General features: G+C 46.5%; 3 protein-coding genes across 5 annotated transcripts; 2 read left to right on the forward strand and 1 right to left on the reverse strand.

The window, feature by feature from the left end:
* Nucleotides 1–272: 272 nt before the first annotated feature.
* Nucleotides 273–8,156, reverse strand: stau (staufen). Of its 3 annotated transcripts, none has more exons than NM_057403.4 (6): nucleotides 7,932–8,156; nucleotides 7,071–7,304; nucleotides 3,105–5,239; nucleotides 2,844–3,041; nucleotides 2,401–2,780; nucleotides 273–2,340 (listed from the first exon to the last, which is right to left on the reverse strand). In NM_057403.4, the coding sequence occupies exons 2-6, from the start codon at nucleotides 7,253–7,255 to the stop codon at nucleotides 2,158–2,160; spliced, it is 3,081 nt and encodes a 1,026-aa protein (NP_476751.1). In that variant the 5' UTR covers nucleotides 7,256–7,304; nucleotides 7,932–8,156; the 3' UTR covers nucleotides 273–2,157. The 3 variants fall into 3 exon arrangements, with proteins under 3 accessions (NP_476751.1, NP_725748.1, NP_001163185.1); NM_001169714.2 differs by having other exon boundaries at nucleotides 2,001–2,340; nucleotides 2,401–2,777; NM_166263.2 differs by lacking the exons at nucleotides 7,071–7,304; nucleotides 7,932–8,156 and adding an exon at nucleotides 6,122–6,250.
* A 567-nt stretch (nucleotides 8,157–8,723) lies between these two features.
* Nucleotides 8,724–10,587, forward strand: Spn55B (Serpin 55B). The gene is made up of 2 exons (NM_080214.4): nucleotides 8,724–9,674; nucleotides 10,242–10,587. Exons 1-2 carry the CDS (start codon nucleotides 8,817–8,819, stop codon nucleotides 10,506–10,508), a joined length of 1,125 nt encoding a protein of 374 aa, NP_524953.1. The 5' UTR covers nucleotides 8,724–8,816; the 3' UTR covers nucleotides 10,509–10,587.
* A 283-nt stretch (nucleotides 10,588–10,870) lies between these two features.
* Dlip3 (Dorsal interacting protein 3) lies at nucleotides 10,871–12,623 on the forward strand. Its single transcript, NM_080264.4, has 3 exons — nucleotides 10,871–11,147; nucleotides 11,353–11,478; nucleotides 11,556–12,623. Exons 1-3 carry the CDS (start codon nucleotides 11,054–11,056, stop codon nucleotides 12,380–12,382), a joined length of 1,047 nt encoding a protein of 348 aa, NP_525003.2. The 5' UTR covers nucleotides 10,871–11,053; the 3' UTR covers nucleotides 12,383–12,623.
* The last annotated feature ends 6 nt before the right edge of the window (nucleotides 12,624–12,629 follow it).

Below are 12,629 nucleotides of genomic sequence, written 5' to 3' on the forward strand. Positions count from 1 at the left end.
GTGAATTTAAAAAAAATATAATTTTCCCTAATTTTTATGATATTTTATGTAACGCATCGGGGTTTTCGGACAGTATTACATATTATACACCACCTGTCACAAATATTTTCAACGTAGGGCAGGGCAGGAAAGGCGGGACTATAAATTAATTTATGGCCGGAATAAATCATAGTTTTTAATGGCGATATCTTGTCGATTTACGGGGCTAACTCATTTCATATGCATTTTCGGTGTAAGAATAAGTTTCCCAAATCAATCAAAAACACTCACTTCCAACTTTATTTCACTTTTTATTCGTATAATTACATTTTACATATTTTTATTTGGGGCGGGGATTTCTTCAGTTTTAATGACATAACACGATTATGTGTCACATTACAGATAGACAAAACTTAGTGAATGTGTGTGGGCGTAGGCTTAAGACTAATAAATGTGTTCTCTCATCTTGACTCGTATGCCTTTATTTGGTGTTAATGAACAGATCTTCACGCATTGTTGCTACCTGCGAATACATCTCACATTAAGATTAATAATTTCAATCAATTTTGTGAAGATTTTGCAAAGCAGACACCGCTACACTCGCACATGAAAATTTATTGACTACGATTATGATCGTATCGTATCGTATCCGCTGGGTCTGCAAAATCTTCTAACAAAATGAACAATTTGTGTGGCGCAAACAATGTGCACGATATATATCTGTGAGTCTAGTAATTTAATGGGAGTTACGCACAACTGCCCCCTATCTATACATTTAATACTGGGATTGACTTCATTTCAACGGTTACAGTTCGCTGGGGCTTAAGCTTAGGTTAGGATCGCAAATCGCGAAGCAATCATGCACATTGTGGCCAACGTGATGGCTTAGACAAAATACATTTTACATAACGCAACTTAACGCTTAATCAACTGGTGCTGTTCGGGATAAAAGTAATTAAAACTATTGTTCTCGAAATTTCAGTTGGTGTGTGCAATGTGTGTGTATTGGGGAGGGGGGGAGGGGGGAGTAATGGGGTTACGGCGATAACATAACTAATAAATAGGTCGGATTCAAAAACGAGCAAGACATGTGGGGACAAACCATGACAGATTAAACAACACGATTCATTATTCATAAGGATGTTCAGCTTTTAGCTTGTACACTCGCCAAAAGCTGAACATTTACAAAAATGGCTTATTAAACATTCATAAATATAATTATAACGATTATGTAAATTGTATTTTATGTTGTATGTTCGACGTGAACGCCCTTTCTTCCACTTCCTATCAATCAACCAAAATCCAGCAAAACATTGCAAATATTTGCTGAAAGTTTTGGCAAATCGACCGGTCATGGGGTACGGTATACGGCTTTCCGACATTCGCCGATGCTTATGCTTAACACTTAAATATAGTATACGTATAATAGATTCATTATTCGACGAGTTTCATCAAGCATATGACCACAAACGGTTCATGGTTGTCGTGCTTTGAAAAATAAATCAAAAATTTGTCCAGTTTCTCCATTGACAGCCTGCCTGGTTTATTCGCAAATGCGGATATCCTTCAATTTTGTCCTGCACCGAGGTGCTCAGAAATTTTGTATTTATTTTTGAAAGCGATTGCCGCATGCAGCTAAGAGGTATCAATAGTCCTTTGTTCATCAATTCAATTCAAGTGGTTAATGAGCTTTAATCTTAAGTTTAGGTACTGCACATATGTATATATGCATCTGTTCATTCATGATTTTGTTGGGTTTTCATTAAGTCTAGTTATTGTTCGATTCTCGATTTGGATTAACAACGTTGCGGTTCTGGTTAAGTGTTCGCCTCTGTTCAGTTTCGGTTACTATCAGTTCGATTCGTTATTCAATTCTCAACAAATAAATAAAATAATAACACCAGTTTGCACAACGTGCACACATAAATAAATAAATAGGTATTAACTAATAATTTGCTATTTCAAAACTGTTTCTTGCATTGCTTCTCTTACATTTCTCATTTTTCTTCTTTTTTTTTTTTGAATTTGCACACAGCTTGGTTTTTGGATTTTGTTTAAGGTTTGCTTTGTGGACGGGTATTTCAATTGTTTTTTCTTTGCTTTGCTCTTATCATGCTTATGTGCAACAACAAAAATTGCAGTTAATAAGGGTTTTGTGAAATTTTCAGCGCTTTATGCTTATTTCATGGCATTGTTGAGCCCCAGCTTGCTGAGGATTTTCAAGGCATTGCTTGCAGCATCATTCTGCGACTCCTCGGAGCTCTTGCCAACGCCATGGCAGATCTGCGGCGGATGTGTGGACAATGTCACGATGGTCAGGAACTCGTTATGATTGCCTTTCGGATAGTCCGAGAAGTTGACCTGAATTGAGGAAATTGGTTAGTTTCTAGTTGGGGTTGACTGTTCCGTTGGTAAGCTTACCTCAAAGTCCAGCAGTTTACTAAGGTACAAGAGCTGCTCCTTCATGTGCACACCAGCGCTTTGTGTGTTACTCGTACTGTTGCTGCTACTCTCCGTGTTGTTTTTACTCTCGGCATGGTTGTTACCATCCGTGTTGGCTCCAACATTGCTGCTGTTGCTACTCACACCACTCGTATTGCTGCCGGTTGAGGTATTCAGTGCACTCTCACTAGCCGCCTCTGTGGCTTGCGAATCGCCGCTGCTGCTGTTGCTGCTGTCGCCAGAGTTTGCACTGTTGTTGCTATTCTCCTCAGCTGCAACTGCCACCTCCTTATTGGCCTCCTCCTCTTTGGATTCCACGTTAGACTTGACAATTACAATTTGATCCCTCTTCTTTGCTGCTATAATGATAGAAACGTACTGGATAAATATGCTATTTTGAATTTAATGTGGGTCTCACTCACGTTTCTTGTTCTGGCGCAGTATTAAAATGCCTGGCATGGGACCCACTGGCGTTGCTACCATGGGCACTTTGCCTTCCGCAGTTGCCTCCACTGCGGGCGCTGTAACGGCGGACATTGTTGCCGAAGTGCTGCATTCCTCCGATGACTGTGTTTCGTTGGTTGGTGTGACTTGAACAGCTTCCAGCAGTTCAAACAGAGCTGCAATAAGCAATTAAGTTTGTTAAAGCTTTCTTAGTTTTGTATGAATTATATTTAATTTACCCTGTGCAGCATTTCGCTTTGCCAACTTCTTGCTGTTGCCTGTTCCACGGGCTGTGCTCCCGCTGGCGGAGACCTCCATAACGAATTCCCGTCGTCGAGCGGTTTCATTGCCGTTTTTGGCTATCAGCTCGAAAATGGGTTCCTTTTCCTTACGCGTCTGCTGCAGTTGAATTAGCTTTGTAATGGGATTATCCGCATCGTCCATGTCTATCAGCTTGTCCTTCGGCGGATTGAGGCGTTTACGTCTCTCCGGCTTGCCCGTTTGCGTAGGACCATCAGTGCCCGACACAACCGAACCTTCTCGGGCAGCTGCCCCACTTTTGCCGGGTGTCTTAACCTTAATCCGCTTCAATGGCGTTTGCTTGGTGGGCGTAAGGGGCGGCAGCTTTTGCAACTCGACGAGCATCTTTTCCGCGGCACGCTTCTTGGACACTTTTTTGCCATTTCCTTCTCCTTCGGTGACAATAGATCCCACAATGCAGGCTGTTATAAAGTTCTTCATGTGCGCCGGCCCCTCCTCGCGCAACACCTTAAAATGAACGGTCATGTTGCGCTTAATTCCGATCTCGTGAACCTGCGAGATGGGCGACTTCTTGTCACCCTCATCCATCGAATCCTCGAGAGCCTCCTCAGAGGCAGATATGGCCTGTGTCTTGAGAACCTGCAGCGCTCTCGCCGCAGCGTCATGTTTCGCTTGCTGCAGTGTGCGTCCGATGCCCACAAACTTCTGCTTGCCCACAAACAGGGTGATTTTGCTGGGTGGCGTAGGCACGGATGGAAATGGGCCATTCGGTCCATGATGTACATGAGCTCCGAGAGGCGGTGGCAGCGCAAAGCGTGATGGAAACTTCGGAGGAAACGGTCGCTGACCTGGTCCATGAAAGAAATGCGGATGCATCGGCTGCGATGGAATGGGCACGAATCCATTGCCAAGCCGCTGGCGGAGAGCGTAAGCAGGTGGTGGAGGTGGTTGCGGCATCCCTGGTCCTGGCGCAGTTAGTAAATGACCGCCGGCAAACTCCGGCGGCACTATGGAATCCGTGGGAGGAATCTGAGTGGGATCCAGCAGGTAGAAGGTACGCTGTCCCAACTTCATGGCCAGGGCATTCAATTCCACCGTCGGCGTAATGTGTGTGCGCATGGGACCGCCTTCTTCGCTGCGGCGAATCTTCGGCGGCGGATGCTTGTACATGGTTTCCTCGATAGCCTTACTAGCCGCCAAATGTTGCGCTTTCTTAATCTTGAAACCGTCCGCCGAGTACTCCTCATCGCCCAGCATCAGTGTCACCGTGAAGGTCTTGCAGTGGGCAGGTCCTCGTTCTTCAGTCAACCGATATTGATGCGTGATCTTGTTGTACCTGGCCAACTCATTGACCAGGCACATTGGGGTCTTGTCCTTGCCCCCGCGTCCTGAACTGCTCGTGTCCTCGTTGGACAGTGCTCCCGTAGCATCGATATTCCCCGTGCTGACATGATCGTCCGCTGAAGCTGGCTCCTGTCTAGTCTCCGGCTTCTGAGAAGTATCCTCTTGGGTTACAGGCTCGCTAGCTATGACTGTGCTGTTGCTGGTGCTGTTGGTGGTGGCATTATTGGTGGTCACTGGCGGTTCCGGCACGGGGGTTACTTCCTGCACCACTGGTGGAACCACCACCTTCTGATTCCTATACGTATTCTGCAGTATGGCCTTGGGGGCATAGTTGCTGTTGCTGTTGTTGCTGCCGCTGTTGCTGTTTGCATTGCTGCCATAGTGATTATATTTCGCGGGCTTCGCCTGGCTCATGTAATAGTGAGGCGGTGGAGCGGCATAGCTGCCCAGATGGGCGGCCATGTGGTGCGGCGGATGCGGAGGAAGCTGATTGTAGGCGAGAGCTGCCGGATTGCCCGCCAATGGATTGAAGGCCTGTGGCGGCGGACCAGGAGGTTGATTGCCAAGAAGGCCGTTGCTGCTACTCAAGTGCTGGTGCTGTTGGCGGATCTTCTGCATCTGGTTGCTGTTGCTGGAGATGTTGCTGCCGCTGTTGCTGTTGATGTTGCCGTGGTGATAGGCAGCCCCAGCCGCAGCGACGGCGCCGGCTTGGTTCGACGACGTCTGTTGCTGCTGCTGCTGCTGAGCGTGGAGATGGTGATGATTCAGACTGCAAAACGGAGGATAGAGCAAGCAAATTGGTTAATCGATGGCCACAAGTAAGAGCTCCTGGGGCGGATGCGCTGGCTTCTGCGGTTATATCAGCAAACAATGCACACCAAGAGGATTATAGAGGCCATCGAGACAAAAGTGTACATCGACTGGCGCACGGGAAAAACAAAAACACCAACGAGAGAGGTCCTAGAAGCTTCGTGGCCCCCCCCAACCCTCTGCCGTATGTTGTTGTTCCTGCGGAATAGCAGACAACAGCGACCACGCCGAACAATGGACAAAATCCTAACAAAGCACAAAAGCCGCATTCTCTTACGCATCGTGTCATTTTTCGCCAACTGTCAGTTTCAATTGAGACGCACCTACTGCGACACCCTGCTCCTGCAACCGCTCCCTACCTTTCCTTTCCCAATGATCGAGGGTAGGAGAGCACTCTAGCGACCTTTACCTACAGCCTCGTACATTTCACAAGACAAGGAAATATTTTTGGCAATTTATAATCGCTAAATCAGTACGGAAACAAGCCTTCAAATTAACATTGATATGGGCAATTTGTGATTAGGATCAGTTGATATGCGATAAAAATGTCCTGCGTAAGGGAAAGGTAATTAATTGAATGCTCTTAATGTTTATGGACACTCTTTTTTGAAAACAAGTCTGAGCAATGTGATAATCCATATTTCAGGCTAATACAAATCTGTAGTAATATCTGAAGTTTATTCCTTTCGTACCTTTCACTTGCAAGTTATATGGTTAAGAGGATTTGATTTCATTTGCAAAATCTCATCTCTTATCTTTACGAGTTCTTTAATTTATTGTCTTGCGAACTTATTAGATCCCGCTTCAGTTTCTATAACTTTAATCTTCTTGCATATTTCACCTCTCACTTGGCACTGATGAAAGTCTATCATGATCGTTAAAAGATCGTACGCAAATGTACGTTAGAATCAGCGAACGTCGGTAATAAATTCATGTGCGACCCGATCCGACCGGCAGGCAAAACGCAACTGAATGCGGAACTGGATGAGCAGTTTGCAGAGAGTTTGGCGAAACATATGATCGTAGACAATACGAGGAGCCTGAACTACTGGAGGCCGAGCCGAAGGATACTCGCGAACGTCAAGGATAATTGCAGCGCAGTCGGCAGGGCAAACCCGTTATCATCGAGCGGAAGTCATGCTGAGCGCGAAAGAACAAAGAGCCACTGAAATTATAATTTATGAGTTGAGAAAATGGGATGATGAGTCTCACACCAATTGTCAGTGACAGGAATTAACATAATTGCCGCAACGCATAAAGCTCAGACAAGCTGGCGTTTCGAGTCGATGTGGAATCTCTCTAGGATCCAACCAAGCCAGGGAGATACATTTTCCTCACCTGAGATTCACACTGAGTCCATGAGATCCAACCAGTGGCTAGTGGTACATTATTGCCTAAACAATTTATACTGAGATCTCGATCTAGATTAGGAAACTCTATAAGATGTTATCCCATATTAATAACACACCTATCTAAAAGTTCCTTCCTGTACATAGATAGATGGGAATTCTTCTAGACTTGGAAAACCTATTTAACCCATGTTACCCCTTCTTGTTTACATGGAGTTTCGATTGAATGAAGGGGATGATAACCATTTCCGAAAACAAACTGAACCAACAAGGCGTACCATCTTGTTTAACTCCAAACATAGTTAGAACTGCTAAATTGGAACCGAACTCCAAAAGGTATCACAATTTAATAAACTGATACTACTCTTATTTGACTGAAGGATGAAGCATTATCTGGTTTAATTGTTATTCCTGATAGCGTCAACGACATAGATGGCTTACCGTGCGTGGAGGTCGCGATGTGGAGGCTGCTGGGGCGGCGGTGGCGGCTGCTGTTGCTGCTGAAGACTGGGGCCCAGGTGCTGCTCCATGCCGGGATGCAGATGCATGTGGGCATGGCTGTGGCTGTGATGGTGCGCAGCTCGGATGTGGGGCGCTGGCCGGGCGGCATGAACGTTGTGCTGCATTTTCTTGAGCTGTAACCTTTAGGACTCCCGTATGAACCAGCGACCGCAGCTGCAAGGAGGAAAAGGAACATGGATGAGACGGACACAAACAATGTTTTCCCTGTCCGCACAAAGGGCCCTGGAGGTGTTTCTTTGTGCGGCGATTGTGCGTAAACAAGTTGCAACTGCATGCGGGGCATATAAATGCGAAATGCAAATGGACATGGTGCACACGTATCTACCTATATACATACATACATATGTGTGTGCATACATATATGCGTATATATATATATATATACATAGAAATGCAACTGAAGCGACGACATCGGCCTAAATCAAATTGTGACAGGCGGCGGGTAGAAGGGTTCAAATCGACTGATTCGTTGCCGATGCCAAGCAACCACTCCTGGTTGCACTTTTCTGGTTCTTACGGCCCTCCGGTTGCCTTATGCCTCTGTGTGTTCTTGGTGAAATCGGATAAAATGCAGCTGCAGTGCGCAATTCAGGTTTCGTGCATTCCGTGCAGGGGTTCAAGGACCCAGACCCAAACCAAGACCAAGAACAAGACCTAGACCCAGATCCACACATCCATGGATTCTGTTCCCTTCCCTTCCATTCCGTTCCGTAACCCCATTCCGATTCCCAGTCCGCATCCGAAACGAGAGTGGCATAACGATCTGCAGACGCAACTCACCTTCTTGCGCTCCCAAAACGATTTTCGTACGCAATGGTCACGGGAAAATCACAACAACTGAATGCAAATACTCCGTTCGATCGATGGACACATGCACATCCATTCATGCGGGCTGGCCTCGATCGTTTGCGCAACTTAAAAAACACTTTAGAACTACTTTAACACTTAAATTAAATTGATAAACCTATTTTGCACTGTGGCTGCGGATGAAACTCGAAAAATAATGGCTTTTAGGCGAGCGGGAAGCGGGGTGGTTGCGTACGGCGGTGTTGGAAAGCGCGCGCGCAGAAGCGCCAGGGCTGCACAATAGTCGATCTGGTATTTTATGCCTATCGAAATTGATAACTTTAAAAAGGGCATAAATATTAATTCGAAATTATTTAAATCTGTAATTACGAAATATTTAACTAACAGGCTTATTGATTGAATTACAAACAACAAACAACAGCATGCGTTTTCCTGTTCAAGTGTATTTTAGTATTTGTTGGACAGAAAGCCAGCGTTTTTAGGCGCCAATGCTTAAGGTCACACTGCAAAATAATATTAAAAATAAAAACATATTTTTAAGAATTTTATCATCAGACAAACAAAAACTGAAAAACAGTGGCTATTTAAAGAACGCCCTATTACTTTTATTTTTGGGATGAACCCGGGGATGCCCCCAAGGTTGCTAGATCATGAAAATGATGACGCCACCAATTCGCTTCGATTGTTTTGATAATATTTTGGCTGTGACTCATTCGCCGGCTGGCCGATGTTTTCACTTTTGTTGTGGCCCCGAATGGCATTTAAGGCATTCCGGTGTAGACAGCAGACCAGAGAGCAAGCACACGCAGTTCCGCGATTACGCAGCACACCCACAATTACTCAGTTCAGTCCGTCAATATGTTCGATTTCAATTTGGAATTTGCGCGTGGAGGTGCCCGTTTCACCAGCGAACTTTTTCAGCTTTTGAGCGCTGGCGGGCTCAAGGAGAACGTCGTCTTCTCGCCCTTCTCCATCCAAACTTGCATTGCCCTGGCCTTTGCCGGATCGCAGGGTGAAACCGCCGACGAGATCGCCAAGGCACTGCACTTCGTCTCCAACTTTCCGCCGGAGGTGGCCCAAACGTTCCAGTTTGTGCTGGAGAAGTACCGCAACAGTAACCTGCTGCGCGTTGCCAACAAGCTGTACGTGCAGGAGGGCAAGCAGCTGAAGCCCGCCTACCAGTCGGCCATCAAGGAGCAGTATCATTCGGAGGCGGAGTCCATTAACTTTGCGCTCAACGATGCCGCCGCCCAGGCCATCAATGCCTGGGTGAATGCCAAGACTCAGGGCAAGATTACGGAGCTGGTCAGCGCGGACTCGTTCTCGGACAACACCAGGCTGGTCCTGCTCAATGCCCTCCACTTCAAGGGCAGCTGGGCGCACAAGTTCAGCGAGGAGCGCACCGAGGAGGATATCTTCTGGGTGGGCGAGGAGGAGCAGGTTAAAATCAACTACATGAACCAGAAGGCCAAGTTCAACTATGGCTTCTTCGAAGATCTGGGCTGCACTGCCCTGGAGATGCCCTACCAGGACTCTGACCTCTCCATGTTCGTGCTGCTGCCGCAGGAGCGGACAGGTATTTACGCCCTAGCCGAGAAGCTCAAGACTGTGAACCTGGTGGATTTGGCCGACAAGTTGACCGTGGAAGAGGTCCATGTCAAGTTCCCCAAGTTTAAGGTGGACTACTCCCTGGAATTGGCCGAGAAACTGAAGCAGGTACATATTATTTTTTTTTTTTGGGGGTGGGGGGGGTTGATTGTTCCACCCAATTTATGCCACAATTAAGCTCCATTTGGGGTCAGCTTTTGTTTTTATATAACACAGTTCCTTGACCTCCATTTGATGTTGCGTGCTTAAGGTGAAGTTTGGAGTTATTAATAGCAGTAGCTCAATAAATTTCTCCATAAAATCCAGAATTCAATTTTATGGACACGTTGCAGTGCTGCAAACCGCCCACAAAAATATTTATTGCCCACTTATCTCTAAAATTCCGTCTATTGATGTACATATGTATTATTTTTAGTAGCTTATCGACGGTAGGGTAGAAATGTCTTAGATAACCAAAATGAGCTGTTGTGGTATTGCGGTGGCAGCTAGTGGCTCGAACTCAAGATCATGTATCAGCCGCACGATCCTAAAAAAAAATGATGGAATTTTAGCTGCAGTCGGATGTGACACACCTTTCCAAGCACCTCACATATCTAATCGTTCATAAATCCTCAATCGGATATGACCTCATTAGTTATTTACTTGGCACTTATGTATTTACCTTTTCACTTTCAGCTGGGCATCACGAAAATGTTTACGGACCAAGCTGAGTTTAGCAATCTGCTGGAATCCCCCGAGGGCGTCTTTGTGTCCAAGGTGCTGCACAAGGCCACCATCGAGGTGAATGAGGAGGGCACGGAGGCGGCGGCTGCCACCGGCATGATCATGATGACCCGCATGATGACCTTCCCGCTGCAGTTCCAGGCGGACCGGCCCTTCCTCTACGTCATCTGGAATAAGAAGAACATCCTCTTCGCTGGCGCCTTCGTTAAGGCTGCCTAAAAGCCCATTTCTCACTTCTTTCGTATTGTTTGTATTGTTGTTGGAAAAGTATTTTTAAATAAATAAGCGCTCCATGATTAAATTACCCGTGTTTATCGTATTGCCAATTGGAAATTCTTGGCAGATGTAAACAAATTTGAACTAAACACCTGTTTCAATAGAAAAATATGAGAACGTTGTTTGAGGATCAACATTTCGGTTATTTAAATATATGTTTTCATGATATTTGAAGTGCGCGCCACTCATTCAGCCTTGCCACCAAGTTCGTGGTCTGTTATCGATTCGATATCGAAAAGAAGTCGCGAAATGGCCTAAAACTGGCCGAACCGCAAGACCAGCCGAATTGAGTCTGCGCAGAGCGCGTAAAACCAAAACGAAGAGAACGCAGGAGAGTCGAACGGTAAATCGGTCGCAGCAACATAAACTTTTAGAATCGCCAGCGAGAGCCGTCTTAAAAGTGCGAATACAAACAGAAGGAAAAGCGGCCGCCTATGGCAACCTGACTAGCAAAACATTCGAAAGCAATTGGCCAAAGTTAGGACGAAATGAGCCGAAAGAACGGAAACCAGGACACCTTTCCCAAGACGGAGAAGATGCAGCGCTACTACGCGGAGCGCGAGACCACAGGACCCGAGTTCGGTGAGTTTTCCTCGGTTCGCAATCGGTACACAATGGATTCAGAAATGGAATCTGAGTAACCGGGGCTCGCAGAATCAACCCCCAAAGCCAAAGGATGTGTCTTCTGCGCTTAGGGGTTGCTGTTTCTGCGGCGAAGAAACGTAGAAACGGAATTAGAAAACCGAAACAGATTTTAACGATTTTTCCCACAAATCCTTGCTCCCAGACGATCGCCTGATAAAGCTTGTGCGCGCCAATCCGGCCATCTATGATGTCAGCCATCCGCACTATCGCCGTAATCCGGTGCGGGTGGACATATGGGATCGCATTGCCAACGAACTGGGCGCCTCCTGTGAGTATATTGCATTTTATCCACTGCGTAGATTCTGTCGATAAAACCACCCCATTTTTTCTACGCCCACTTCACAGCCCGATTTCTGCAAACCAAATGGAAGAACATACGATACAACTATCTGCAGGAGGTCAAGGCGATTGAGACGGGCCAGGCGAATCCGAACGTACGCAAGCGGCGCTTCACTGAGGATCTATCCTTTCTGCAGAACACGGCCCAAACCTACAATGTGAAGAAATCCCAGAGCTACGTGGCCCAACAGAATGGAATGGGAAGTGACAACGACAGCAATAGCTTTTTGTATCCCGATCCGGAGCACCTAAAGATCGACGCCTCCGAGGGCTACGACATCATCGAGCTGGACAACAGCGACGATGGCTCAAATAGCGACGACAACGAGATTGTGCCCGAGTTGCAGCTGGTCATGGGAGAGTCCAAGCAGCAATTATCCCTGCCGACGACACTGAACGGCACCAGCAGCAGCAATCACAGCCACGAACATGACCAAGCCAGCTCGCCGGCCTCCTCGCCCCTGCTAACGCCGATGGTTGTAATGGGCAATGGCTATGGCCAGGAGGTGCATCTAGAACAGCAGCAGACACAGGAGCAAAAGCCGTTCAAGAATAGCTCGCTGTCCAACGGAGAAGTGACCATTGAGCCCATTTACAAGCCTGCGGCTATCAGACGCGCATTACCCAGCGATTTTCTGACCAATCCCTTCAAGCGCAAGGCAACCCAAGCGCCGCTTCAGACCCAAGTGACGTCGTCCTTCAACGATCCCATCGAGCTCTACTGCCTATCGCTGGTGGACACACTGCGCAGCATGCGGAGATCGGAACGGGAGCGGGTCAAGTTCGAGTTCGCCAACATTCTGAAGGACGCCAAGTACAAGGACGAAAGCTAAGGCGTCATAGTCATCATTCTATACGTACAATTCTCGATTAGTATCCTTAGTGGTAGACAACGCACTCGAACACTTCCCACACTCCCCCTTCATTTATGTATTTACATACTTGCAAACAACTTGTAACTCTACGTTTCGAGTCCTAGGCTAAGGTTCTAGGTTAATTTGAGGCGATATGTGTCCATAGTCCATATCTCTTTAGTTGTATCAACATTGAGTCGAATAAAATTATGCACAAAACAAGGTT

Source organism: Drosophila melanogaster, chromosome 2R (genome assembly GCF_000001215.4).
Source record: "Drosophila melanogaster chromosome 2R".
NCBI lineage: Eukaryota > Metazoa > Arthropoda > Insecta > Diptera > Drosophilidae > Drosophila > Drosophila melanogaster.